The 27,498-nt window shown below is 39.3% G+C and overlaps 1 protein-coding gene and 1 long non-coding RNA gene across 13 annotated transcripts in view; one reads left to right on the plus strand and one right to left on the minus strand.

Moving 5' to 3' along the window:
- Positions 1-2,544: 2,544 nt before the first annotated feature.
- BCLAF3 (BCLAF1 and THRAP3 family member 3) overlaps positions 2,545-27,498 on the minus strand; it is a 30,981-nt gene continuing 6,027 nt past the window's right edge. For 6 of the 12 annotated variants that reach the window (XM_083612307.1, XM_083612301.1, XM_083612305.1 and 3 more), the window contains 11 exons: positions 22,204-22,271; positions 21,029-21,604; positions 20,028-20,681; positions 17,322-17,500; positions 15,947-16,055; positions 14,876-14,939; positions 14,122-14,240; positions 10,632-10,746; positions 5,834-5,929; positions 4,571-4,720; positions 2,545-2,966 (listed from right to left, as the gene is read on the minus strand). In XM_083612307.1, coding sequence (XP_083468433.1) covers positions 2,952-2,966; positions 4,571-4,720; positions 5,834-5,929; positions 10,632-10,746; positions 14,122-14,240; positions 14,876-14,939; positions 15,947-16,055; positions 17,322-17,500; positions 20,028-20,681; positions 21,029-21,604; positions 22,204-22,244 — 2,118 coding nt within the window. In that variant the 5' untranslated portion in view covers positions 22,245-22,271 and the 3' untranslated portion in view covers positions 2,545-2,951. Of the gene's footprint in view, positions 2,967-4,570; positions 4,721-5,833; positions 5,930-10,631; positions 10,747-14,121; positions 14,241-14,875; positions 14,940-15,946; positions 16,056-17,321; positions 17,501-20,027; positions 20,682-21,028; positions 21,605-22,203; positions 22,272-25,422; positions 25,528-27,498 lie in introns of all 12 variants that reach the window. The other 6 variants (XM_083612303.1, XM_083612302.1, XM_083612304.1 and 3 more) reach the window with 2 other exon arrangements.
- Positions 5,936-9,795, plus strand: LOC310762045. Its single transcript, XR_014547826.1, has 2 exons — positions 5,936-8,854; positions 8,913-9,795. It is a non-coding gene; the product is annotated as an uncharacterized lncRNA (long non-coding RNA).

Consider the following 27,498-nt stretch of genomic DNA (forward strand, 5'->3'; position numbering starts at 1 on the left):
GGGGAACTGAAAAGGGGGTGTAATAGTTCCATGGGTTGGAAAGGAAGTCTTTGGTGTTACTATGGGGTGGGGGTGGGGTGAGATGGCGGTGAGCAGAGGGGCCGAGCCCTCCTAGTTATAAATGACAGATAGGGGTGAGAAGGTCCACATGCCTGCACCATCTCATCTTCTGATATTGTGCCAAGAACCAGAACCTAACATAAGAATGGATCTGTTGGAACGGACTAAATGTCCCTTTAGCCCAGCTTATTTTCAGCAATGGCATATCACATGCTTCTGGGGACAGTTCCCCTCTCATTGGTATACTGTACATACATTTATATTATCACATTTTTGCAGATTTTGTAAATTTAAAAAGGCCTTAAAGCTTGATCCCATTTAACCATTAACTAACTAAATAAATGCCTAATTGCTAAAGGCTTGGGGAATAAAATAGTTTGCATTTATACAGTTACAGCTGCCACAGCCATTCCTAGAAATCCAAAAAACCTTCAAAGAATTTTTAGTTAAAATCACAGCATGGATCATTTACAGCATGGGTCTGCATAAATAACATATCAGCAATTAACTTCAGCACTATCACACTTTTACACTCTTATGACATCAAAATACACCTTAAGAGATGCTAAAGTAAAGAAATGTTTATAGTACAGCTAGCTAGGGATTAATCATCACCATCTAAATTAAAGGCCTAATAAGCTCTCGCTTTCCCATCTGTTGGTAGGATACTTGCTTCAATTAATTATCAGACCTTTGCACATAAGAATTCAGATTTGTATTTTGTGGAGGACAAATGTGTTATATGTAGACCTGGATTCTTCACAGCTCACTTATTTTAAAATGGAAAGATTTTAAAAAGATTGCGTTATAGGGAAACTCAACAAAAGTAGGCCAAGTGTGATAAAAATGCACCGGTGACAGTTGTTATGAACAGACTCAGCTCTGTTATGATAGCAAGAAACCTATAATGTATTATAATTAGGGAAGAAACTTACAAGGCTTAGATCTGGCTAACTGCAACCTCCTTTTGTTACTGTGAGAAGACACTCCGGTATACAGATCCGGTAGAACAGGAAGTGTAAATGCATAATTTTGTTCTTCCATGGTTAACAGGTACAGCTTGTCCAACAACTGCAGAAAAACAATCATTTGTACAGATCCTTTTTACCACTTTTTACATTGGGTACTTTATACATCTGCAAAAATTAAAGAGGCGGTGGGAAATATTTGTATTTTATTATTTCCCCAACTCCTAAAAAACTTTAAAAAAAACAATTTAGCAGCTCAGAGGCATCTTACTTCATTAACAAGTGTTACCAGACAAATCAGCTGAAATAAAAGATTATCTGCTACAGAAAACAGACAGGTGCTTTATTTGCTCCTGAATATACGTGAGCCTATGAAATATAGTACAGTAGCACTTCTGTGATATACACTCCAGAATTTTAACTGTCATATCCTAAAAACTTATGTCACCATCTGCATCCGTCTGATTAAAAAAAGAAAACAGGTGTGCCTTTTTTTGGCTTCTAGGGCCTATCTTTTCTGCTCACTATAATGAAATTAAAGTCTCATTACCCAGTAATGTTACCTTCTGTTCTGTGAAATTATGTTTGTTCTCACAGTGATTTCCTGTCTTTTACTTTTATTTCAGATGCAACAAGTTTCAGTTGTTTACTCATATTCTGATTTGTATCCATTGCCCCACAATACACTAGTCATGCATTGCAATGTAGTAACCACATGCAGCTCTTCTTATTCCCAACATCTTGTTTTTTCAAATGGCCTTGGTTTGAGTTTAAGCAAGAGGCTGTGAATGAAGAGTTGGAGCTTATGGGGATGCCTGCAGTTTTCAGTGCTGTTGTAAGACATGCCACAGTTCATAATTCTATGAAAGCATTATTAGACAGTTGTACTCAGTGTAGCACTTTGGGAACCTGGAGACACCATTTGCTATTACAAAAGTGGACCCAGAGATAAAGCTGCATGTATCATGCAGCTTCCGTGATCCAAGTTACAAACTCACTCCATTGCAACAAGGTTTGAAATACCATTATTCATCTGGTGGAATTGATTCCATCTTCCCACTAAAGCCCCTCTACCTTCCACATGATCTAAGGTTGGGGATCCTGCAGAATAGATTTGGAGGAAGGGTGCAAAAAAAAAAAAAAAAGGACTGTTGCACAAGCGAAAGACCATTTGCAAAATGTTGAGTGTCATCCACATGCACTCCGTGATCCACATTTTCTACTGGTTTTTTAACAGTTCTGAGCTGGCTAAAGGTTTTCTGGCAAATTTCATTTTTGCGTAACAGAATGTAACCAAATTTATTAAACATAGTATCCTACTGATATTGTTGGACTCCCAACTCTTAACATCCCTTACTGCTGGACATGCTGGCTAGGGCTCATGGGAGAGGAGTCCCACAACCTTTGGAGGGCACCACATTGGCTATTCCTGTATTCAGTATTAAGAAAACTTCCAGGTGAGCAGAGCTATAGCAATTCAAAAGTAATTGCTTAGAGAAATCATAAGATACTCATAGCAATAGGCACTTTTTCATTTTTATTATATAAGCAAATAAACTTTAAACATATAAACTTCTGTGTATAACAACTCAATGTCTAGTAATAAAACCATGCTTAGAGTGAGGGGGAAATATTCAATAAATAAAGACTCCCTTCAGGTTGTTGTTTTTTTCTCTGACTTGCCGGCAAGAGGAAGTAAAAGGAGCAACCCTACAATGTTCAGTTGAATACTGTATTTGAAAAGCCATTATTAAAACTGTAAAAAAGTTCTGCAACATCCCACTAATGAAAAATAAAATTATCTTTATCAAGAAAAAGTAAAGTATTAGTTTTGCTTTTCCCATTTCAGTTCTTGACAAATGCAATCGGATGCTCCCTTGCAACGATCATCATAATCAGAGATACTGCCTTCAGTACTCCAGCTCAGATTTCCAGGCCCTATTTAAGGAGAAATAGATGTTATTATACGGAAGTAGGTTTCTGTAACAAAGAGTTAATCCACATCTTAATTTATCCAGCCTTTCAAGAGAATGCTGCTTCTGAAGCTCCAAGTTCCATGGGACAGGAAAGGGGGAAGGGGAGCTCGCATTTGGACTGGGGGAACTCCGCCACTCCACCACACATCATGAGAGGAACATAGCATATGCCAACTGATCTAAACATTTGTCAGAAAACAACACTTATCACAGGAACTTGTTTTAACAGAGTCAGACCACTGGTCCCTCTCAGTACTGTCTACACTGACTGGCAGCTGCTCTCCAGGGTTTCAGGCAGGCAATATTACCAGCCTATACTTGGACCTGGGACCTTCTGTATGTAAGCCAGATGCTCTAGCATCAAGCTATGGCCCTTGATGCAATCTCTCTGTGTTAAAATGCTCTGGGTTTTTTTTCTTTTTCCCCCCGGTAAAGAAAACTAGTACTCAATTGATTTTCTTTCTCTTTGCTCCTGGGCAAGGGAGGGAGAAAATGGCTACGGAAGCTGCTTCGAGAAAGGAGCTGCTCTGCTCTGGAGCATGCAAGACAGACTGCTTTCTACTTCTGGGAATGAAAAGGAGGTGGGGATGGAAACAGGGAAACAGCCTCTTTCATCTGGAATTGAGTTCTGTTCCATGAGGAAAGGTGTGCTCTGGTTAAGTGGACACACATTACCTCTGTCTCTCTAAGCATAGCTAAGAGACTGCAAGAGATCAGACCATTTTCTGGTTAGGAAGCTATCTGCCTCAGGGAGGAGAGAGAATACAAGTCACCCTAGTTGCACTGTGTTTATGCACATGGGCAAATGAAGAGCTGAATGCAGATTTGTCGTCCTGTTCCCCTCCTCCCCCCGGTTTCATTCTGCATCTCGCCCTGCTGTTAAACAGGGGAGGAAACAGAAAAAGGATGTGTGCTCCACCAGTCCCACTGAATTCATCAGTTGGGCAGTGTGGGCTGCCTATTTTGCTTCCTTTTTCAGGGACAGATTCCCAGAGGATAGACGCCTGCACTGTTCTCATTAGTTAAAGCATGTAGCTTCGAGCCTGACAAGGAGGAAATGATAGATACCTTTCGCTGTTGTGCTGTGCAACTGTGTTAATGGTAGCTGACCCTCCTGACCCTATTGGAGAAAGTAATGTGGCAGGGAGTGCATTAGAAGCTGACTTCCTCTGCTCCTGGAGTGAAGAAGAGACCCTTAACATTATATCCAGTGGCAGATTGGGCATGGGATACTCAGGTTTAAATACTCATTCTGCAACAAAAATATAATTGCCTTCCTGGGTCAGGACAAGGTCTTTCTATTCCTACATACTACTTTAAGCAGTGAGCAGCTAGCTGCCATGAAGCAAACTAGGGAGCCTGGGATCGTCATCTTTCAGGTTAACTTGCCTCACAGTGCAGTGAAACTAAAATGCCACTCTGACCTTCTTAGAGAAAGGACAGACTACAACTGTCACAAAATGAATGCATTCAGTAATCAGAAGGAGGTACAGTGTGAACACTTGCATACAAAACGTTTAAAGATAAAAGCAGCATATTCCGGGATCGAAGTAAAAATCCACTCACCTTATCTTTCCTCAAAAATCCTCCTCTAAATTTGTTAGTGGTAAATCCCCTTGTCCCAGCATAACGTAATCGTTGGTATTTAGCCTGTATGTATAAACCCTTCTGTACTAAGTTTGATTTAAAGTGGGGCCGACCATCACTAAAATGGGGCTGTTAGAGAAGAAAAGGAATGGCCATATTAACAATTTTCAGAATTCTGACCCTTTAATCTGATAGTCAATAATTTTAAAGTGTACATGAGACGTCACTCAGAACTTCTTAACCCTGTAAGTTCTGACTCTCTCCATACTGTATAATGTATTTTTTAAAAGATATTGATCATTTCCCCTTTAAGACTCAATACAGCACCACAAACCATCTTCACATGTTACAGTGGAAACAACTTTCAAAACATGCCATGTTTAGGAATTTTAAATGCAATTAATTCTCTATAAAATGCATCTCTAAGTCTCTTATAATTCAACACAATACAAACAGTAGAACAGATGCCCAGTGATACATCCATATACTGGATATGCCCATTTATCAAAGGTCAATAAATCTGGATATTTTCTTTTGGATTCAGGCAAAAAACCGAGAATACACTGCTCCTTTATCAAAGCTGCTTCTGATGATTAAATGAAGCAAAAGGGGATCGACTGTGCCAATTTCTTCTCTCATCTATCTCATACTTTCAAATCCATATTTTTCTTCACTTTTTCGGGGGTGGGGGTGGGGGTAGAGGTGTGGGGGTGGAGAATAAGCTTAGCCTTACAAAAACAATCTATTTTCACAGCAAGTTTTGAAAACAGGCAATGTAGCCAAGAGATAATGTGCAGCACAACACCTGAGAACTAATCAACAATTTTATGCATCTTGTATAACAAATGAAGAGGATGTCAAATAGTGTAAAAGCAACATTTTGCAAATGAAACAATAACTCTATCTTAATTAACAGTGCCCAAATGCAATAAAAGAGAAACAAGTTGTTCTAGATCAAATTAATTACTTTCTTTCCTACTATTAGTAGAAACTAATTCATCCATGTACAGCTTGACACTTTCAACAGGTAGGAAGAGATACATGGCATCTTTGTTTATAATGCAATTGTTTCTGCAACTGGCATAAACAATGGCTTTTCATAAGACAATGATGCTCTTTCTACTGCAGGGCAATCTTTCAAATGTAGTTAAACAGATACTGCAACCTGGAAAGGGGGTGTGGGAGAGAGAAAGAAATGAATTCTGCTACTCCATTAGAATTCAGCAAAATTAGAATTCATACCTTGAAGGGTCTTCGAAATGTTTCATGATGTTCAGTATTGTCTTCAAACCGATCATGTGCAATATCACCATGTGATTTTGAAGTATAATAATGATTCTGCATTAGAAGAAAATTACACTAAACATCTGCACACTTAAACTCTTACAAAAATTTTATGAATTATACTGTAATTTGTCAATTATAACTGAAACAGGTATTGTAAAGTTGCACACACAAACCCTCTCTGTGGATTTAATGGTTTACGTTAAGTGACAATAATACCATTTTTTGTTTCTGAAGCAGCCTAAATGACTTGCTGATACTCTTTGATTTGTCATGGCAGTTTTTGTTCTATGTGTCTTAAATGACACATAATACTTGCGGCATTTGTAAAAAAGGACCAAGTGAGTGGCCAATGTTTATTAAATAGTGCTATGAATGCACCTTTGAGCAGATATTCTGAACAGATAATCTCCAAGGGGAATGTAGCATCTAGAATTATCCTTATTTTCCCTGCTAACTTCTGAAAAGCCTTCTTCAAGCCCACCTTACCCCCACTCCTAGCTGCAAATAGCTTTCCTTTTTTGAAACTCAAGCTCCAGCTACATTATCTTCTCCATGACTCTACCAAAATGTGAAATAACTATGAAGAATAATTATTCTTAACAGTTTAACCTTCTATCAACAGCTGGGGTCAAATGCACTCCCCTAAAGATTCATAAAACATTTGTGTCAGTCTTCCACAACTCTCGATGTTCCTGGTATACCTAAACAATGAGGTGCGAACTGCCACGTGGTGTTTTAATTTAGTGAGCTTTTGCTCTTACAGCATTTTTTTGGGGGGAGGGGTCAGTTCAACCTCTTTAAGGATGAATGTAGCTTTGCGCAGTGGCAGTATCGTAGTCAATGAGGTTAATCTGAGGCGTGGTTATTGCTAACTGACTCCCCCCCCCCCCAATTATTGAACAAGGATGAATGAGAAAACCAAAGAAACCAGCCAAATAAAGGTCCTAGGATTAAAAGTGACCCACCAAATGCTGTTCAAATGTATTAGCTGCTAGTCATATCTACACATATTTAATTCAAAACCTGTCTATTTTGTGTGAAAAAGCATTGTAGAGGGTAAACACACAGTATCTGTCCATTTTCAGAGTAGGTAGTGGCGCCCACCCTGTGGAACGCCCTCCCATCAGATGTCAAGGAAATAAACAACTATCTGACTTTTAGAAGACATCCGAAGGCTGCCCTGTTTAGGGAAGTTTTTAATGTTTGATGTTTTATTGTGCTTTTAATTCTGTTGGGAGCTGCCCAGAGTAGCTGGGGAAACCCAGCCAGATGGCTGGGGTAGAAATAATATATTTATATTTATATTTGTTATTATTATAGGTCAATTACCCACTTACCATGACACCACCACAAAAGCCAGCAGGGATCAATAATGTTCCACAGGTTCACAAAATCTGCATTTTAATCTGAATTTTAAAAACCATTTACCCCACTTCCTTGTGACTCAGAAGATGGATTGTACCAATCTAGTAATGGACTCAGATATTTTCCAAGGAAGCCATGAATAAAATAAAATAAAAACATTTTCTTTCCCCCAATCATAGCTATCATTCTGCACAAAACTTGCACATCTGGCTTTTGGGGTCACTGAGACCCCTGATGCATCTGCAAATATTTTCAAGCAACCAACACCCTAACTCCACCAAACATGTAGTGATTGAAATGTGTTCCTAAAGCAGTACATGATATGTTGTGAAATTTGCTGTTATTGTTACTGGCAATTCCCCACTCACAATTATTGTACTCTTATATTTGTGTAACTGTTATGTTATACATAAATTATTGGCAAAATCCACAAAAGCTGTGGATTTATGTAGGTTTTTGAACTTTACATGGTTGAGTACTGCTGACCCCAATGACGTCTGTGTAGAATGTACTACTTAAAACTGTTTCACAGGGAAAGCAAACTTTTAAATGGTGCTATGCTTCATAATTTCCATGCCTTTCTTGGCATACATTTAAGTCCACTACTGGATTGGTAAAGAAATTATTTTCATCGACCAAGGATTATCCAACTGATATCCTTTGGCTAGTCATACTGCGGAGTAGCTAATGTTAACTACAATTAACATTTCAGTATTTCTGTCCATTATATAGACTCTGATATGGGATACGAGAAACAATAGAAGAGCCAAGGTTTGTGATAATATGCTATTGAGCTATTTTCTGTATTTAAAAGGAGTTTTATGCCGTGTTTTACTGCTTTTATTAATGCTTTTCATTATTAGCTTGCTCTTTAATGTAGTGGGTTGGATTACATGGCAATGACTTACCATGAGCAAGGTCCACACTAGTACTGAATCTATTCCATTTCGCTCCACCTTGCCTGGATCGGGGAACAACAAACCATGAGCCTTGGCTTCTGAACCAGTGCTTGCATTTTGTTCCTCCCCCAAATCTCTTGCTTCCACTTGTGGCTTATTTGCGGAGAAACAAACTACCAGTGCTGGTTCACACAAAATGCTAAAGCAAAGCTTGTGACATGTTGCTCCAGGGCTCTAAGCAGGGTGGAACAAAATGGGGAAAATTCAGAAGTGTGCAGCAGCAGATTGGCTTGCTCACAGTTATGTCATGAATACTGGTTTACCATGATGCGCAAAAAAGTCTAGGATATATTTGCTCAGGAAACATAAGCTAGTGGCAGCCATATAAATATATATTTTGAAATAAAATATCCTCTTTTGTGTGGTTATGACCAGAGATGCAAGTTTTTCTTTTTTTTAGCCCGTGCAACTATTTTGCAATACTGACACCCCTTAAAACAGTGACATACAACTGTGTGTAGGTGTAATTGTGCAATGTGCTATGGGACAACATGGCCTCTCCCTTTTTCTATTTCACAACTCTTCCATCTGCCAGTACGATTATCTTCCTTCATTTATCTATCTGCCCATGTGACGTGTTCTGGCATATTTACAACTTTTTTCTTCAACAGTTGCACAGAAACAAAGGAGAGGGTATACTCCAGAATCAGATGTTTCTTTGTTTAGGAGTCCATTGCAAGTGAGTTTACAAACATTTTTTGCCTACCTAGATAATCAATTAGTGAGCCAACAACATTTGGGCATTTACAGTATAACCCTGAACCTGATTCAAAGGAAAAATAATAATTCATCTGCAATGAATGCGAGGGTTATTGGGTTGTTTTTGTTTTTATATAGATTGTGTATTTCGTGTTTCTATGTTATGATTTTATCCTGTGAACTGCCCTGAGACCTCTGGATATAGGGTGGCAAAGAAAGAAAGAAAGAAAGAAAGAAAGAAAGAAAGAAAGAAAGAAAGAAGGGCTAGAAGAGAAGAGTCTTGTTGCAGTGGAGAAGGGCAATAATATTTGCTGCTTTACAAAGCAGGGCAGGGAAATTAGTACTTAAGTACTAGACAGGGGGTGTCTCAGCCATCACTGAATATTGTTGCCATTGTCCTCATACCAACCATGATTTAAATCTGATGACCAACCTCCAGCAAGAAGCAGTTGCGGTATTTTGCTCTTTTGAAACATCTGCTGGCATTTCCTCAACTAAGTCAGCAAACTCAATTGCCAGACCAACTGCTGCTTCTGAGTCACTATTTCTGCCAGTCTCCTAACTGGCTAACTAAAAGGGAGTCAGCTAGACCATTTCTTAAATTCCTTTTCTGTACAAGCTTTTCTGCTGCTCATCGTAGCCTCAGCAGGTTCCATCTCCTTTCCCCATGCTGGCCCTCTACAAATCCCTCAGTAAGAGCTGCCTCCATTTTTGGCTTCTTCTCTTCCACACCCTCTCATGATTATCATGGAGGAAAAAAGCAGCTGTGGCTCATCCCTAGCTCACCTCAGCCACTCTATAATGGCTTTGGGCAGATTGAAAATAAGCAAACAAAAGCCAAGAGCTGCTGCTGCAAGGAAAGGAGGGGAAAAAACCTGGGAGCAGATTTTGGTCTTCTGTCCTGGTCTTGAAAACAGATTCATGCTGAGGGACAACTTATGCCCTATGTAGGGATGGGTGCCAAGAATAAAGCCCACCTGAGACAGATGTTGTACAATGTATTTTAGAAATCTCCTCTACAGATATTTGCAGATGGCCCAAAAATACCTAAATAAATAAATAAGCAAGCAAGTTGGAGAGTTGAGCAGAAAATTATTTTTTCAAGAACTGCTAGGGCAGGATTAGGAGAAACCAGGACTGATTTTGTTTTTTTGTTTGTTGTGTGTGGGTGAGAGACTGTGTTCTCAATTGTGCACAATACATTTGCAAGACAGTTGGTGACAAAGTTTAATTTCAAAGAAAAATCATGCAGAAAATGAGACGTGGGGAGATAGAGTCTTGCTGCTCTGCCTTATATGCTTTCCCCTTTCAAGCTGGGTTTATATATGAATGTGAAAGTGAGTAGGTTAGGGCTGTGCTGGCTCTGTGGAAAGAGAAAAGTTCTTAGCCCATTTTCAGAGGAACTTTTAGTATATTTCTGCTGGAGAGTAGAAACTTCCGTTGGTTATCAAGCCACAGTTTGTTTACTATTGAACTGTACAACCTGAAAACAACAAAGTTGTAAAAAGTATCCAGTGACTCAGTCATTCATTATATAGTTTTTTATACTGTACAGCCTGAAACTAACTTAAACTGGGGGTTTCCTCAAAAAAATTATATACAGGGGACAAGATAAGCTGTGTTAGTGTTTGCAGCTTTTAATGGGCTACAAAAATGCATCCCTGATTACCTGATAAAGAACCAATTTAATAGTCAAACACTGTGTTCAAGTAATAATAATTTCAACTTACCATGTGAGGCTTCCTAATAAACTTCCTGAAAGGCGGTCTTAGGAATCTCGCAGGTTTTTGGAATCCATACATTTGAGTGTTTCGTAATTTTGGGAAGCTACTACTCTGTTCATCCCTAAACAGACACAATATTAAAAGCTGTGAAAACTAAAATGGTGCCATGTCAAACAGCACAGCATTTTAAAATTAGGATCAAATAACCAATATATATTTTTTAATCCATGATAATAAGCTCACCAGCCAGCCAGGCTAATCCTCCCTACCCATTGATATCAAGCAGGCACATTCAGTGCACTGTTTTCAATCCCTGCTAAAGTTTTTTGTTTAAGCAAGCCTACCTAGACATGCAAATTTGGCATGTATTTTAATATGTAATTTTTAAATGTGTATTTTTAAAACGGTTGGTTTTGAAGAAAATGAAGCTAGCTTGTTTTAAATATCCGATTTTATCAGTAATATTAATGCATATTTTACATAAACCACTTAGGTTTTTATGACTAAACAGGATAAAATAAAATGAAATAAAATACCCATTCAAACAAAAATGCAAAGTAATGAATGTAAAGGTCACTAAAATAAACCCAAGGTAACTCTGAGTATGTTGCTATGAAGCCTTCATAACCTGACTGGGGAGAAATATAAAAACAATGCAGGTTCTCTGTTGGATGAATCAATAACAGCCAATATCCACTAAAAAAATTAATGTGTATTCCTGTTACTATGGGTAGCTTACATTTTTGAGAGCTGAAGACATTTCTCATAAACAGACACTTTTTCAGACACAAACAAGCAGTCAAGAGGGAAGAGTCTCATGGAAAGCCATAGGTTTCCACAATAAACATCATATACACAAAGCATCCTTGCCTGTGCCACATTCTTTATGCAGAGATTAAAAGTTTCTGCATGATTGCAAACTTCGAGTTGTCAAAAATCACAACAGTATTTATGCAAAATACCTAGGATGAAATCCTGTTTTCTCTGCATTATTTCCATTAAGTTTGGATGCATCAGTTTTACAGAGTTCTATATGAAGTCCCCAAACTGTCAAGAATGAGAAGCTGTATTTTGCTTCAAATGCATAAAATTGGGTAATTATCAAATATTTACGTGTTATGTCTTAAATCTGTAAACACAACTGGCCAGAAGTTAATGAACAAACAAAAAGATATTTCTAGAAAATATCAAATGTAAACCGCAGTACCCACCAAAATAATGCTGGCAACTGAAAGCCAGTTTCTATAAGGTTTTAAAGCACTTACTGATGTTCCTCCTATTTGGGAATGTTGTGAGGAAGGACACTTAAATAGTGAGGTAGCCACTGAGAATCCTTTCATGGGAGTGGATGTACCACATGGATAGCAATTTCCACAGGGCATTCTCAGTAGATCAAAAGAGAGCACAATGGAAAACAGGTAGAAGGAATTGGGATCTTGGCAATTCATCTGGTCAGAAAATGGGCCACTACTTTTATGCTTGCTGAAGCATCCCAGCCGTCTCTGTGGGCAGCCACTTACATTACAGTAATCTTCTCTAGAGGTTTTAAAGGAATGAAAGATGCAAGAGGGTCAACAGGATACAATTATTCCAATTATGCTAGGCAGAGATTATAAAATAGGAGCATTAGATTCTCAGTACCATATGCAAGCTGAAAGCCAGAAAAACTAGTGGTTTAAAAAGGAGAGTGTCCAAGTGCAGAGAAGCATTGCAGACAAAGTGGCAAATGGCTGGAGTTGATAAAAGAATTCAGCTTCTTCCGAATGGCCTTTGTGAGCCAGAACTATTCTGAGTCAGTCACATACCCCTGAGCACTATATGCTCACTGGATGTAACAATGACTTAAAATTATCTCAACGAATAAAGCCAGGCTAAATTCCTGACACTGTGAATTCACACTCTGTATTCAATTAGAAGATCTAACTTTATTTAAATATTGAGTAATTTGGTCTACAAAATAGGTGACAAATTCAGTATAGAGAGCCAAGAATGACTCATCTTCCAGCAGAGACATCCAGAGTTCACCAGGCCATACATCACCCAGAACAGCTTTGCCAGACAGCACTTTGCAAACACTGTGACTGAAGACACGATATATTGCTTTGCGCTGCTGTCGCAGTTGGTCAAGGCTATGTGGACTGTGAAATTTTAAAATCCTATGCCATCTAAACCCAATTTCACTGATCAGATTTTTCATTAAACAACTTAATAAAGTAAGACTTCCAAAATCCAGCGTTTTAACCATTTGAAAAATTATAAGGACGAGGGAAAGGCGAAGAGCACAGACAGAACGTTTGCAGAGAAAGAGACCAAGAAATAATAGCAACAGGATGGGGCCAAGGGAATGGGTACAGGGAATCTAAAGACAGACAAGATGGATGCATGCATACCAGGCCCACTTGCTCATTCGACCTCAAGCATCACAAACTCTCAGAAAAATCAGCCATACATTTTCAAAATTCTCCTCAAATCAATATGGGTTACAATTTTTTTTAAAAAAACTAAAGCATCCCAGAATATTGAATTATTCGTCATAGAAGAGACTGCACACTTGCAATTACCATATTCAATACCAGCATCCCTATATATACACAGTTAGCAATGTAATTAGGACTTCACTCCATAAAGCCAATTAGCTACATTATCTTTTAGGTACTGCAAAATAGCATGATTCATATTTTTTTGGTAAACTGATGAAAAGGGTGTTGAAGACAGACAATAAGAGTCAGTGTCTCGCTCCTGTCTCTATGCATCATGCACATCATCAGTCTTCTTGTTGTAATTCCCATGTGGTAGAGATGACCAAAGAGTAACAGCTGTCCTCCAGAATACATGAATGGGGAGAGAAAATGCTCATGGAAAACTGTGACTAGTTCGGAGGGAGATGAGATCCAGAAGATGCTGCTTGGGAGAATGGAATTACAGGCAGAGTGGGCATCATCTGGCTTTGACAGCCAGACAAATCGAAGCAAGCATAATGAGAGCTCCACCCTCAGACTTCTGACTCAAAGTTTAACCATACCACCAAAGGCAAGAGACATCTCTAATGGGTTGTGCGGCTAGAAAGCAAAAACCTTCTGTATAGTCCTACTTGAGCTCAAGCAAGAGATGAAAGGAAGGAATAAATGAGTAGACTTTTCTACACCCTATGTCCATCATTACTCTCACACAGACTAACATAGCATGGTGACAGTTTAGCATCTAAACTAGTTTGACTTTTCGTCCTCATCTCTATTATTATTGGGACTAACATATACAATATACTGCATCAGAGAAAGGAGGACCTGAAGATTATTGCCAAAAGCAAAGCTAACTTTAATTTATCCTTTAAATACATTATAGAAAATTAAAAACATAGGATTTCTGAAGTGTCATTGAGTGCAACATTGAAAATGATGAGGAGAAAGGGGAAAAAATACTCTAAAATGAAATATGTTTTAAATTCATATAATGCAACAGAACTTAAAAGTGCAACCTGTTATTTGAACACAATTACCTATGTGATGCACCATCGATATAAAAGTTGTCCTCATCTTCATTCCGCAATCTTTCTTTTCTTCTTCTCTCAATGTCATATCTTAGATCATTTGGATCTTCTAGAACTCTCATCACGCTCTAAAGAAACAATAAATGGCTTACAGAATGATACAGTTCACTTTTATTTTTCTTCATTTTTTCTTATGAACAAGATTAGTATTAGAAGAAATAAACCAACAAAACAAAGAGCTTCAAATTTTTGAGATCAGTGTCACAGATTATGTTGACGTAAGATTCTAATGCGGTATAGTGGTTTAGAGCAGGGTGCCCTGCAGATGGTGCTGGAACTCAATACGCATCAGTCCTAGGCAACAATGATGGGACTTGTTTCCATTAACATCTGGAGGGCATCACACTGGCCCCCACTGATTTAAGTGTTGGGGGAGGGCTTTGAAGACCCAGGTCCAAATCCTCATTCAGCCATTAAGCTCACTTGATGTTGACCCAGGCACTCTCTCTCAACAAAACATACTTCACAGGGTTGTTTGGGTGGGTGGGGGAGCACCTATGTGTGTGTGGAGAATCACAAACCCTTCCTTGGTATCTTTGAAGAAAGGATGGGGTATAAATGTAAGTAAATTAAATATATATATCCGTCTGGTACAAATTATTTAAGTTAGTCTATACCACTTTAAAATATGAAGACATTTTAGAATTACAATATTGTCACTGAAAATACACTTTCCTTACATTCAAAAATAAAATACACATACCTGCTCAGACTTGCATGGAACAGCTCTTTTTTTCTGAAGTTCGGCCAAAGACATATCGATTCTCCTGGTGTAATGAGCATATCATTCAGCATCAGTAAGAGGGTCAAATGGAAGCAAGAAAGTTAACTTCAATAGGAACTGAATTATCTTACTATATAATATTGTATAAGAAAAAAGTCATGCTGCAGTTTATGTGGTGTGTGAACTGTAGGATGGTAACAGTAGGCAGAGCAAGCGAGCTAAGCCGGTCAACCAAACAAGCGAGGAGGGTGGCACAATGGGCAAGTGGGTGGCCCAGGAGGTTGAAGGAGCTGTGAGATGATTGGGTGACGTGTAAAAGGAAGGGGTGGGAGGTTAGCAAAGGATGTTTGGCAGGGGGTAGGTGTGGTTAGTGAGCAACGCAAGTATGGGTGGCAGTACAAAAATACTTGCATAATGCATCTTTACAACCATTGAGCTACCAGGAGTTTTACTGGTGCTGATGGAGCTGGTGGTAAGGCACCAGATTGAGAAATATTGACATGGACTATGGGAGTAATGGGAGAGGGTCCAAAAATCAGAGGCCAGGAATTGATGCACATGGGAAAGACATGTCTGCTTGGTCACATTCATATTCAAGATAATGCTGTGTTTTAACACCATGTTCGTATGCATTCCTTGTCATGTAATTTATGTCTATTAGGATTGAAACCCCGGAGGCATAAACAAAAGTCATTAACCAACAAAAAGCCAATATAGGTCAGGCCTATGTATGCTGTACTCTGTGTGCTAAGTTTCCACAACTGCACTCTGATGATCAAATCTTAGCATAGAAAGTGAAGATATGAATGAACTTCATGCATGCACATGCAGTCCCTTTGCTCCCACTTCTTTGGTCTCTTTGAGCAAGCAAGCTGTGGCTAAGCACAGTTCTCATTACATCTGAACACGGAGCTATGGTTAATGGCTTCCAAACAAGCCAGGATATGGAAACGAACTTTGAACCATGGTGAGAGGCATGCCAGGTAGCAAAGAAATGATCTGTCAACTACTGAGCAAGATTTTTACTGGACCAATGTACGTTTATTTTACCTGTGAATTTCTGGATTTGAATGTCTTTTAACTTCATTTGCCAATGGCTTATCTTCTATTTTTGAGAAACGCTCATGTAACGTTAGATCAGGAGATTTAAAGTAATCTGCTGTGAAGAGGATAAATAGGGGAAAATAAGTTAATCCTTTTCATTGCAATTTCAGCATTAAAAGTGGTGCTGAAACTAACACGCTGGAGACAATGAAGCTATGAAGTTATTTATGTCCTCATGGCTTTGTATCTCTAAAGCCATACCTCTCTCTTTCCATTATCTCTAACGATAATGAGTGGAATTCCGTGTTACTCTCTTCCAATGGCTCTATCTGTGCAAGAGAGGGGGAAGCCTAATTGCACAAACAAAAATCCTTGAGCAGGGCTTTCACTGATTAGCTCGTTAGGTGAATCCCACCCACAGATTTAGTCTTCGGCAGCCCCTCAATAACTCTCTGAGGTCCTAAAGACATGCCCCTCTAAAGATGTGAACAACATTACTTATACCTCAAAATGCAAAAGATAAAAGCAATACTTACTTTTTATAAAAAGTTCAAAATGGGCAACAAGGCAAAAGATCTAGAATGTGTGTACATAATTTCATTTTCTCCTGAATTCAAGTGTACTTCTGTTTAGGTTACCTCATATGACTGTTAAGGTTACCTCAAGACCATAACTTGTTAAATGCAACTATATTTTTGTTCAATCTTTTTAATTTGAAACTGACCTTCCACATGAGTTATGACATAGAAAGGGAGACTGCCTCTTATTATTGCTCAGTGTTTTCTAGGACTCTGTTTCACAGTCCAAAAAGCACTAATACGTCTCTCCTTTCTTCTTACAAAGATTGTGAGAGCTCAGAGAGCCAATCCTATGATAAATCTAATAATCATATATACTAATAGTGATCGCGATTCTCCTAGTGTCTCTTACGTAGCCAAAATCACACCATCCATATACAGGAGCGAGGTGTTTGCAGGCTCAGGGAGAAAACCCTTGTGGGGAACTCCCTCCTCCCAAAAAACCCAATGAAAACTGAGCATGACACAGAATGGTGACTGTCCATTGGAGGGGGATGGAAAACTATGTAGCAGAATTCAACCAAGTATCCTGAATAAGAGCACTCCACACTGCATACAATTTATTACAGGTCCTACATGAAATCTCTAATTTAAGGAGTAGAAAGCAATATTTCCTGGATTTATGATGGTAAACTACTAATTTCTTGCTCTGAAATCTGCAAAATATCGCACCGCCATTAAATAGGGATTATTCTTGCACAACATCCCAAGCTACTTGGATTAATGAAATTCATAGTAATTTGATAACACAAAGATGCAGACTACACCACAGATAATGTGCATGTCTAACACTCTGTAACCACCTTTAACTTGATGGATAATTGTGATGATTTCCTGAGCAAATTCTTTTGAAGGGTTTTGTTCTACCTTCTGCGTCACAGATTTTATATGCTCAAACACTGGATGGAATTTTTCAGTTTTTCTACCCACAGCTACTAGATCACATGATGTCTGCCTCTCCATGATATGACTAGACGCACTCCTGGAATAAATTTAGACATGTTTAGAAAATATTCCCTCAAATATTTAACATAATAGTAACAATACATTTAAAAAGGTTATTTCAAAGGAAAGTAAAACTAAGCATTCCACAAATGAAGGAAAGGTTTGTGATTTTAATAATGTAATACATATTACTTTTATATTAGGAACACTTCAGGTACTTACCCTTTTTCACAACCAATACACACACAAGTTTTAAAGCAAACACAAAGAGTCAGTTCAACCTATAACATCCTGAAGACAACTCAAAAACTAAGTCTGGACAGAAATGCTGGAGACAGCTTTTGCTTAAATGCCATTTTTGTTTGCTTTCTTATTCTGCTGTTAATAGTGACATCACTGGGCCAAATTTTAAATAATCAATCTGGATTCTCTGAAAACTGTTTTGTGCTAAAAAATGGTGACCCCAAACATTTGGCTCAGTCCTATCAAAAATCAGTATCTTAGGAAGAAGCCTTATCTCCTCTTTTGAACATGGTACATATAAGATTCTCTCCCATCTTCAGTTTGTAATCTTCTTCCTGCTCTGGTGAGTAGCCTACCCAAGGAAGAAGGTGCTTCCCTTATATCCTTGCCTTGGATGCATGGAATTCCATAGTATTTCAAATGGCTACACTGCATTCTCATTCTCTGGTGTCCCTGCATGGAGCTTTTAGGGTCCGCCCGCAGAAAAGCCCTTCTTTCTCCCATTTGACAAATCTACAACACAGATTCTCACACTAGAGAAGATGTTGAACGTTTTGCCCTAGGTTTTGCTCTTGACTACTGCTGATATAAGAATCAGAGACCCAGGGTGTATATTTTGATTTAATTATGTTTCAAATATTAATGGCATTTAGATAGAATGCAGCACTGAAAAGATTTTATGCATGGCTCCTGTGTGCCTACATTTTATAACCCCTGTGCTCTCTAGGCCATAAGCAATAAACCCTGAAGGTGGCACAAATGGTCATTAAAGATGTTGTTCTAGTTAGGACTGGGGAGTGAATCTTCTTAAGTGGTGGTTTGGCTAGAACAACCACATTAAGTTGGGCTCTGTCCTACTGCAATAGTATCTAATAAACTCTGGATCCCTAACTGGGTGCCGGACTTGATTTTCTTCCTTGGTTCCACGTTTTATTTAAAGGTGGTCCCTCGCCTGGGTGACAACAAGGTGGTGTAGAAATAAATTCTTACCACACTGCTTATAGGTCAGGATCCAAAAATGCCTATGCAGATACCTAGAGCAATTGGGTGCATAAGAACTGTGTCAATTTCCCCATCCCATCCTGCTACCTACTTGAGATGCACCATCCAAGAGAGGGATGAATGAAGGCAGAAATTGTGGGAGAAGCTTGCCCTTTATCTTAGCCTCGGACAGCAGAGTATACTGGGGCAGAACCCAGTTTTGCTAATCTTCTGGAGCAGTTTCTCGGGGTTGGGGTGGGGGTGTCCACAAACAATGTTTTGGAGGGCTTGCAGAAGGCCACGTAAAATTATTTGAATTCCAACGTACCACGCACATTTTAAACTGAACAATAAGTGCATGCTTATTAACAAAATGCACCATGAGATGAATAATTAGGTATCTAAAACTTTCCAAATAAAGACCTTAGGGGCTTGAAATGAAAAACATTTGTAAAGAAGTAAGAAAAATTTACAAAAATAGATAACATATCGTTTTTGTTTTGGCTGCTACTGGCTTTCTCAAGGCCAACTTAAACAGAATTTGAACACTGCCCTTATCTAAATCTCTATCCACTAACACGACTACCCCATGAGATGCTGCAATTTTTCAGCACAGGCAGGGGACCTCAAACTTCACTTATCCATATGGAATTGCAACCCGACTCTCAAAGGGGACAGATGTTATGCTGCTCAGCTGGACTGTGCCACTCCCTTCAGTTTTCTGAATACAGTGGTACCTTGGTTCTCGAACGGCTTAGTTGTTGAATAAATCGGCTCCTGAACGCCACAAACCCAGAAGTAAGTGTTCCGGCTTGCGAACGTTCTTCAGAAGCCGAAGGTCTGATGCAACTTCCACTTGAGTGCAGAAAGCTCCTGCAGTCAATCGGAAGCCGTGCCTTGGTTTTTGAACGGTTTCAGGAGTTGAACGGACTCCCACAACAGATTAAGTTTGAGAACCAAGGTACCACTGTAGAGAGGCCTAGTACAGCACTGGTCAGAAGCCAAATTACATTTTTTGCTTTTGGAAAGCAGTAGCTGCACTTCAGGACACCCCTACTCTTCTTCTTTAGACTGCCCAAACACTCTTAAGTTAGTTTTCCTTCGTCTCAAGTTCCACTCTCTTCCTTGACCTACACTGGACTGCTATTTTATATCATATATATCTATACATACATGTATACAACATACACACACAATCACACGAAAGCACACATGGTACACAGCCACTTATGTTCTGTTAATTGAGCTCAATGCTACCATACTATAATGATCAAGCAACTTGACATCTTTAATACATTCATAAACATGGATGTTGTTTTTAAAAATCCAAAAGGCAATACCTGTATTTATTTATGGTTTTCTTCATATCCACTTTGACTGTGAGTTTTTCCTTTCTTGTGTGGTGGACATCAGACACTTTTACATCTGAAATTTTGTGATGAGTGTCATGCTGGTCTCTCCTTCCCCTAAAATCCATTTCTTTCCTGAGTCTTTCCTTCTCTTTTTGATCAAAGGGTAAAAGATCAGCATCACTTTTGTGAGATTTAACACATGAATTGCAGCCTTTTCCCGAAATATATTTAACTGATGCTTCTGTATGAGGGTCTTCTGTGTGCCTGACTCTTTCACTGTTATAGTAATTTGAATATTTGCTATTCCAAGCTTCTTTAGGAGAATTATATTTCTTCTCTTCCACCTTCGTATATTTCTCTGCTCTTTCATCAGATATATATTTCCCTCCATCTGGATGTCTATGACGTTTCTGACTATAGTCATATGTAATCTTTGTTTGACAGCTGTCACTGTACTCCTTTACAACAGGCCGATGGGTTTGAAGACCAGGGTTTCTTTGCTCTCCCTTTTCTTGGTTGAGTGAAGAATGATCTTGCTTCCACTTGGAATTACTGGCTACTTCTCTATCATCATACCTCTCCAATTCTTTAGCCCTTTTAGACGTGTGCCCATATTCTCTGTTATCACGATCTTCAGGATACCTGTGTTGACATAAAGTAGTTTATACTTGCAGTAAGGAAGAAAATGAGAACTTACGTATGCAGAATGCTGGAAAACACAGGCTTTATGTAGAATGTGTCACCCCATGATCCCTCAAGCCACTAAAGAGAGGGGAAATTATGATCCTTTTATATGCTAGCCACCAACAGGATTAACTTAAAAGATACAATACTGCTCTACCACCAGCAGCCCACAATTAAACTATGTTTTATTCTGTTAGCAAAAAAAATGGTTTTCAGGGTAGAATCTTCAACTATAAGGACAATCGACTTTCACTTGAGGCTTTACACCATTTTAAAAAACCATTAAAACTGGGCAATTTCTCTACCTCTTCTGCAAAGAGCTCCTTGGCATAAATTCACTAGAACATCTTCGAGGTGATTGAGTATACTTGTCTTCTTGTAACTGGTGGTGCCTCAAGTCATTTTCATTCCACTTCCTTTCAAAGTTAGTTCCTAATGGCTCATGGAAAGTCTTCATCCCTTTTGTATTTCCAGCAGCAGCTCGGGGGTCTTCATGCATCTCTCTGTCACGTGTTTTGGACGGATAAAAAGAATGGTTGTGTTCTTTGCGAGACATTTCTGGATATCTGGAAGGAAAGTGGCATCTTCCGATATCAGCATTCCTTTCTGGTGAATGTGTCCTACAAGGTTTGTGACTATACATATCTTCCGAAGGGATTCTTTTCAGAGTTGGTGAATATGACCTACATTCATAAAGTCGGTGGTGGTTAGTTTCGTGTGGTGCATATCTAGTACTGGCTTGTCCATATTTCCCATCTTCCACTCTCCACGGCATAGGCTTCTTTGCATCTTTCCGGAAACCTTTGTATTCACAGTCATAATTGCTATGATTGTGCCTTTGTCTGTTGTGTTCCTGACTCCTGAAGGCAGGTGATAAAGACCTACATATAAACACACAAAAACACAATTCCATTTTAACTACTGTAATACAGCTTCTTTTTGTGAATCTTAGGCTTTATCACAAACCGTGTCCAAAAGTCTCTGGCTGAAATTACCCTGAATAGCGCATTTTAACTAGCACATGGGGGCTTTGCAGTTGCGACTTGCAGTCTCTCCCTTTTTAAAGTCAATTAAAATGCATGTCCTGATACTTAAAAGGACAATAAACACAAAGAACAGGTTCCTGTAAGCAGATCTTCTCCATTATACAAACAGGAATCTCTCAGGAGTTGTGCACACAAAGCTTGCTCTGATCTAATGAATCACACTTAGTAAGCCTCACCTTATATGCAGTCATTCCAACTCCATTCAAATAGGCATTAGAACACTAATGTGAAGAAAGGAGAAAACACTAAACTTGCATTTCTATTATCAGAATCTCTTTCACATGTGGAGTCCTGAACATATTTACTGTTCTACATTATTAGGACTCAGCCTCATTCAAACCCTGAAAAAGTCCTTTCTGACAACATCATTTAAGGCTCTCTTCTAGTAAGTTAAGAGAAACCTTTATGATCCGTAGAAAAATATGGACATTTACCTTCGTTTCCATCTTGGTGATCTTGATCGTGATCTAACCATCTTTTCCTATCAATTAATTTATTGAATCTATAAAGAAAATATAAACAAATGACTACTTATTAATAATTGGGATCTGTTACAATTAAAATAGATAACAATTTTAAAATGTTTACACAATATCAGAGGACTTTAGTTTAGGCATTTTTTTAAATGTTTAAATGAACAGCCACACTGTGGAAATGAAAAATGAAACAGAACATTTGTATAAGCTATTCCTTTACTTTAAAGCAAAGTAGTAGCAATTTGCTGACTTCATTTCTGCAAGTTAGTGCTGATAGATTGCATCCAACTGGTGACTTCCTGCTGATGAAAGGCTCTTTGATCCAACAGAACCTTCTATTGGATCAGAACAGGAACAGGAATCCTGGCCATCTCAGTTCTCCTTCACATCTACAATCCCCTTCTATACCACACAAATAAAATCTGTTTTGTAGGAGGATTTTTTGGAGGATGTTTTAGATGTTTTAGAACAGCGTGTGAGATGTAGGGGCTGCAGGGATCACCAAAGAACATCATATACAAAAACAATGGGAGATGAGCCTAATCCACTTCATCTATATTAGGGATGTCCAACTCCCAAGAGATTGTGATCTATTCACAGAATATTAAAGCGGAAGTGATCTACCCATTTGTGGGGGGTGGGGGTCAAGGTGGTTGAGCTTTTTTAGGGGGCCGCAGCAAATACTTCGGCCGCTGGGGGGGCTACAACATAAATCTATAAACAGAAAGTCATTCTGCCAGCAGAAACTCCATCTTCCAGTCTTGAAATTGTGCGCAGATAAAGGAAAGAGGGAGGGGTGGAGCCGAATGCTTCTTTAACCCCGTGGACAAAAATGAACCCTCAACTCAAATACTGCTCAGAAGCTTCAGCTATGGCACTTCTGGATGAGTTGGATTAGTGGGAATTTAATTGGTATAAACTAGCTCTGTTAAGAAGCTAGTAAACCAATGCGGGAATCCCAGGTTTTCAGAACACCTACTTATAAAAAGTGTAAGCATTTGAGATAATCTTTACATTCATAAGCAGCTTGTATAAGGCATGTACAGTGGTACTTCGGGTTAAGTACTTAATTCGTTCCGGAGGTCCGTACTTAACCTGAAACTGTTCTTAACCTGAAGCACAACTTTAGCTAATGGGGCCTCCCGTTGCTGCCAGAGCACAATTTCTGTTCTCATCCTGAAGCAAAGTTCTTAACCTGAAGCACTATTTCTGGGTTAGCGGAGTCTGTAACCTGAAGCGTATGTAACCTGAGGTAGCACTCTATAAGGCAATTTTAAAAGCCCAAGTTCAAAGGCTCCCTGGACAATAAAAAATTAGCAGCAGAGTATGTAATATATTTATGTCAGGATTACTCATAGTTTGTTAAATTCTATTTCTGAATCCCAACTGAGACCAAGACATTGTCTCTGTACATAGGGGTGTGGTGTTTGCTTATTATGTCTGCTACCTGAACAACTACATTCAGGGAAGTGGTAGCAACTAACATAGAGGCATCCAAGTATACTGTGATCTGAGATTGCTACACAAGACTGCCCACTTTTGTGGCCTCTTTTACAATACTCCATAGTACTTCTATGGTCAGTCTGGTGGTGCCATCCATACGTGAAATCTGCACAGCAAAAACTGTTCAGTAAAAACCTGAGAGGCATGGCATCTTCAGTGGCTGCAGAGTCGCTTTCTCCACATGTGAAAAAAATGACAGAAGTAAAGTATGTGCCATTTAAACCTTTTCAAATAGGCAAGGATTTTTCAGCCAGGCACTGCTTTAATGTTATTATCAAACTACAGTATAACAATTCTCTGTCTATTCAACAAAAATATTTCAAATAATTTATTAACGGCCAATGAATATAGTAACACAAGCCAGTCTACTTCACCAGATGCATTACAACAAATCTGCTCCCATTAAGGAATCATAAGAGTCTTTGTTGTTGTTTTCTTCAACATACCAACCCTGCTACCACTTAGAAGATAATTTTCATATGTTGTGGGGTGAACCAACCAAACAGGTCCTTTTCCCATGCACCGTATTTACAAACATAGCCCTTTCTTTCTCTGTTTTAACAGAGTCCTACCTTTCGCTGGGACCCAGGTGGCGCTGTGGGTTAAACAACAGAGCCTAGGACTCGCCGATCAGAAGGCCGGCGGTTTGAATCCCCGTGACGGGGTGAGCTCCCGTTGCTCAGTCCCTGCTCCTGCCAACCTAGCAGTTCGAAAGCACGTCAAAGTGCAAGTAGATAAATAGGTACCACTCCGGCAGGAAGGTAAACAGCGTTTCTGTGCGCTGCTCTGGTTCGCCAGAAGTGGCTTAGTCATGCTGGCCACATGACCCAGAAGCTGTACGCCAGCGCCCTCGGCCAGTAAAGCGAGATGAGTACCGCAGCCCCAGAGTCATCCGCGACTGGACCTAATGGTCAGGGGTCCCTTTACCCTCACCTTTTGCACAGAGTATTGTAAAATGAACGTCTTCTCTCGCCTACTGTCTTACACATTCAGTTTTTCACTCGTTAATGGAACAGCAACATGAAATATGTTCTAATATCAGAACTGTTTCTACACAGTGCTCACTTACGAATAGAATAACAGTCCTATCCATGTCCCAAATGACTACACAAAGCCAAGAAAAATACCATAAAAATCACAGCCCTACCAATCCCAAAGTTGGATATGTGTGACAGAAATCACAGCCAAGAAAAAGGACTTGTCATCCAAACAGCAATGCAATCACATTGGTAGCGTGGGAAAGACTGACATCATGCATAGGATCTTGCTTCAGGATAAAGAGTACTAGCATAATTTACAGGACAGACACTCCTTTCACCTTGTGGAAAGAAACCGTTCACATAAGAGTCTTTAAAATTCACCCCAAAGTCAAGTCATTTAACATCTTGACAGGGATGTTTAATCCATTTTGAGGACAGAAAAATTACTACAAAAGTTACTCAATTTGTTTTGCTACTCTTCAAAGAAATGTGAACAATGATTTATATATTTACCCAAATCCTTACATCCTTTTAATACAACTTGAATCTGCTCATCCTTCCTTCTGCTGGCTACCAGAATTAAAGTACAGGAAACAAAATGTTTTGGGAAATAGCTCTGGATGATAAACAGATGCACATATGACACTCCTTTAGATGAAGAGACATGATTGAAAAAGTTATTCCAAAGGCTTACTCTATTCCCTGTGACTTCAACCTTTGTGGGTGGATGGCAGCTGCCAAGCCTAGGATGTAACTGCTTTAGGCAAATGGGTGGATATTGTGGCATGCCTTTACATTTCTGTAAGTAAGTAAAACCTGTTGTCAGTAACTCAGGTGCAATACAAATTCACAACATTTTAGTCAGAAGTAAGGTAAGGTCCCTTTTTCTATGGAGACGGGAAGGCATCAACAAACTATTTTGCAATCCACAAGACAACGTTTAGAAAATGTTGACATTTGGGGCAAACACTTGGAATTCCTTTGTAAAGATATCTACACAACATGCCATGGCGGCTATCCTGTGTGTACTTGCTTCACAATAAGACTCACTAAAAATAATTTAAGATAAAGTCTCAGTTACCAGAGCAGTAATTTCTTTTTTTGAGGAAATGTCCTTACACAGAGAGATATGCAAGAACACAACCTTTGTCATGGTCACTGGCTTCTATCCAGTTTTCAACAGAGGATACTTCCAGACTGACAATTGCTTTCTGTATTGTCATCTGTTTCTGAAACATCTATGTAACTAATAGCCTGAATGGCATTTGACTTTGCCGAATGGAAAGGTAAGATATTTAAAAGTGTTTGAAAAGAAAGATCTATAAAATGAGGGAGGTTATAGGATTCATTATGCAGGAATGAGAATTGAAGATATGTGTTTGACTTCTCCTCTCCTTCCCACCCCTCACACCCATCCAAATCAAAGCAACAATAAGCAATCTTGGTTCTGTGAGTCCCTAACGATTACATAAATTATTTTCAAAGGTTATATTCTGCCCCTCATCTCAACCTCATCACCATGCTCCAGATGTTCCACAGAGTCAAACCACAACAGAAATGAAAATGGCAAGTTCTAATCAGTCTGAAAAACACAAAGGTTGTCAAATGACTTGTTATATAAACCATATCCCTAAGAAATAGGAAACATTTTTATTTCTTCCACCTTGGCAATGCAACACGTAGAAGTTTAGAACCCCCGAAATGACATTTGAACAGGCTTTTGTTGCTCTGCATGCTGCCTGTCCCCCTTTACGCCTGATTCATTTCTACAGCACCTACTCTAACCTTGCTATTGCTTCAGTCGCTTCACTCAGAATCACAGATCCAATCACAGAAACTGTTTGTAGAATCCCAACTCCACAGGACCCCTGATTATGTCTCATCTTAGACAGTCATGACTAGAACAAAATATGAACAAAATATGAGGTTAAGACTACAATCCTAACCCCACATACCTGTAAACCCCACTGAATCCAACAGGAATTACTTCTGAGTAGACATGGTTAGGATTGCATTACACAGACTTTGGGCTTTCAGGTGAACAGCCCTCAAGAGCATCCTGGAACTAGGCCTCACATTCTGATAATGGAGTATTCAACAGCCAGGGTGAATTTATATAGCCCTACTCCTACATTGTAGGGATGCGGGTGGTGCTGTGGGTTAAACCACAGAGCCTAAGACTTGCCGATCAGAAGGTCAGCGGTTCGAATCCCCGCGACGGGGTGAGTTGCTCGGTCCCTGCTCCTGCCAACCTAGAAGTTCGAAAGCACGTCAAAGTGCAAATAGATAAATAGGTACCACTCCGGTGAGAAGGTAAATGGTGTTTCCGTGTGCTGCTCTGGTTCGCCAGAAGCGGCTTAGTCATGCTGGCCACATGACCCGAAAGCTGTACACCGGCTCCCTCGGCCAATAAAGCGAGATGAGCGCCGCAACCCCAGAGTTGGCCACAACTGGACCTAATGGTCAGGGGTCCCTTTACCTTTACCTTTACTCTTACACCGACAAGACACACAAATCTGTTTCTGTCATTATTAATAACTATGTGTCTAATACAAGAAGATCTGGGAAGCTAAAAGGTACATGGCCTGCTGCCACAAGGCAAAAGCAGCATTTCTCTCTTAGGGGTGAGTAGAAGAACTCCACCACTGTTCCTGTTATCTGGTGGCTATGGATCACCCCATGACCAGGAAGGGGTGCTTTGCTGTTAGGCTGCATAAAGCTTTCACCTCATCCTACACCTGCCAACTAGTTAAGAGGCCCAAAGTGCTCC

Source organism: Podarcis filfolensis (genome assembly GCF_964270895.1).
Source record: "Podarcis filfolensis genome assembly, chromosome: 4".
NCBI classification, from domain to species: Eukaryota; Metazoa; Chordata; class Lepidosauria; order Squamata; family Lacertidae; genus Podarcis; species Podarcis filfolensis.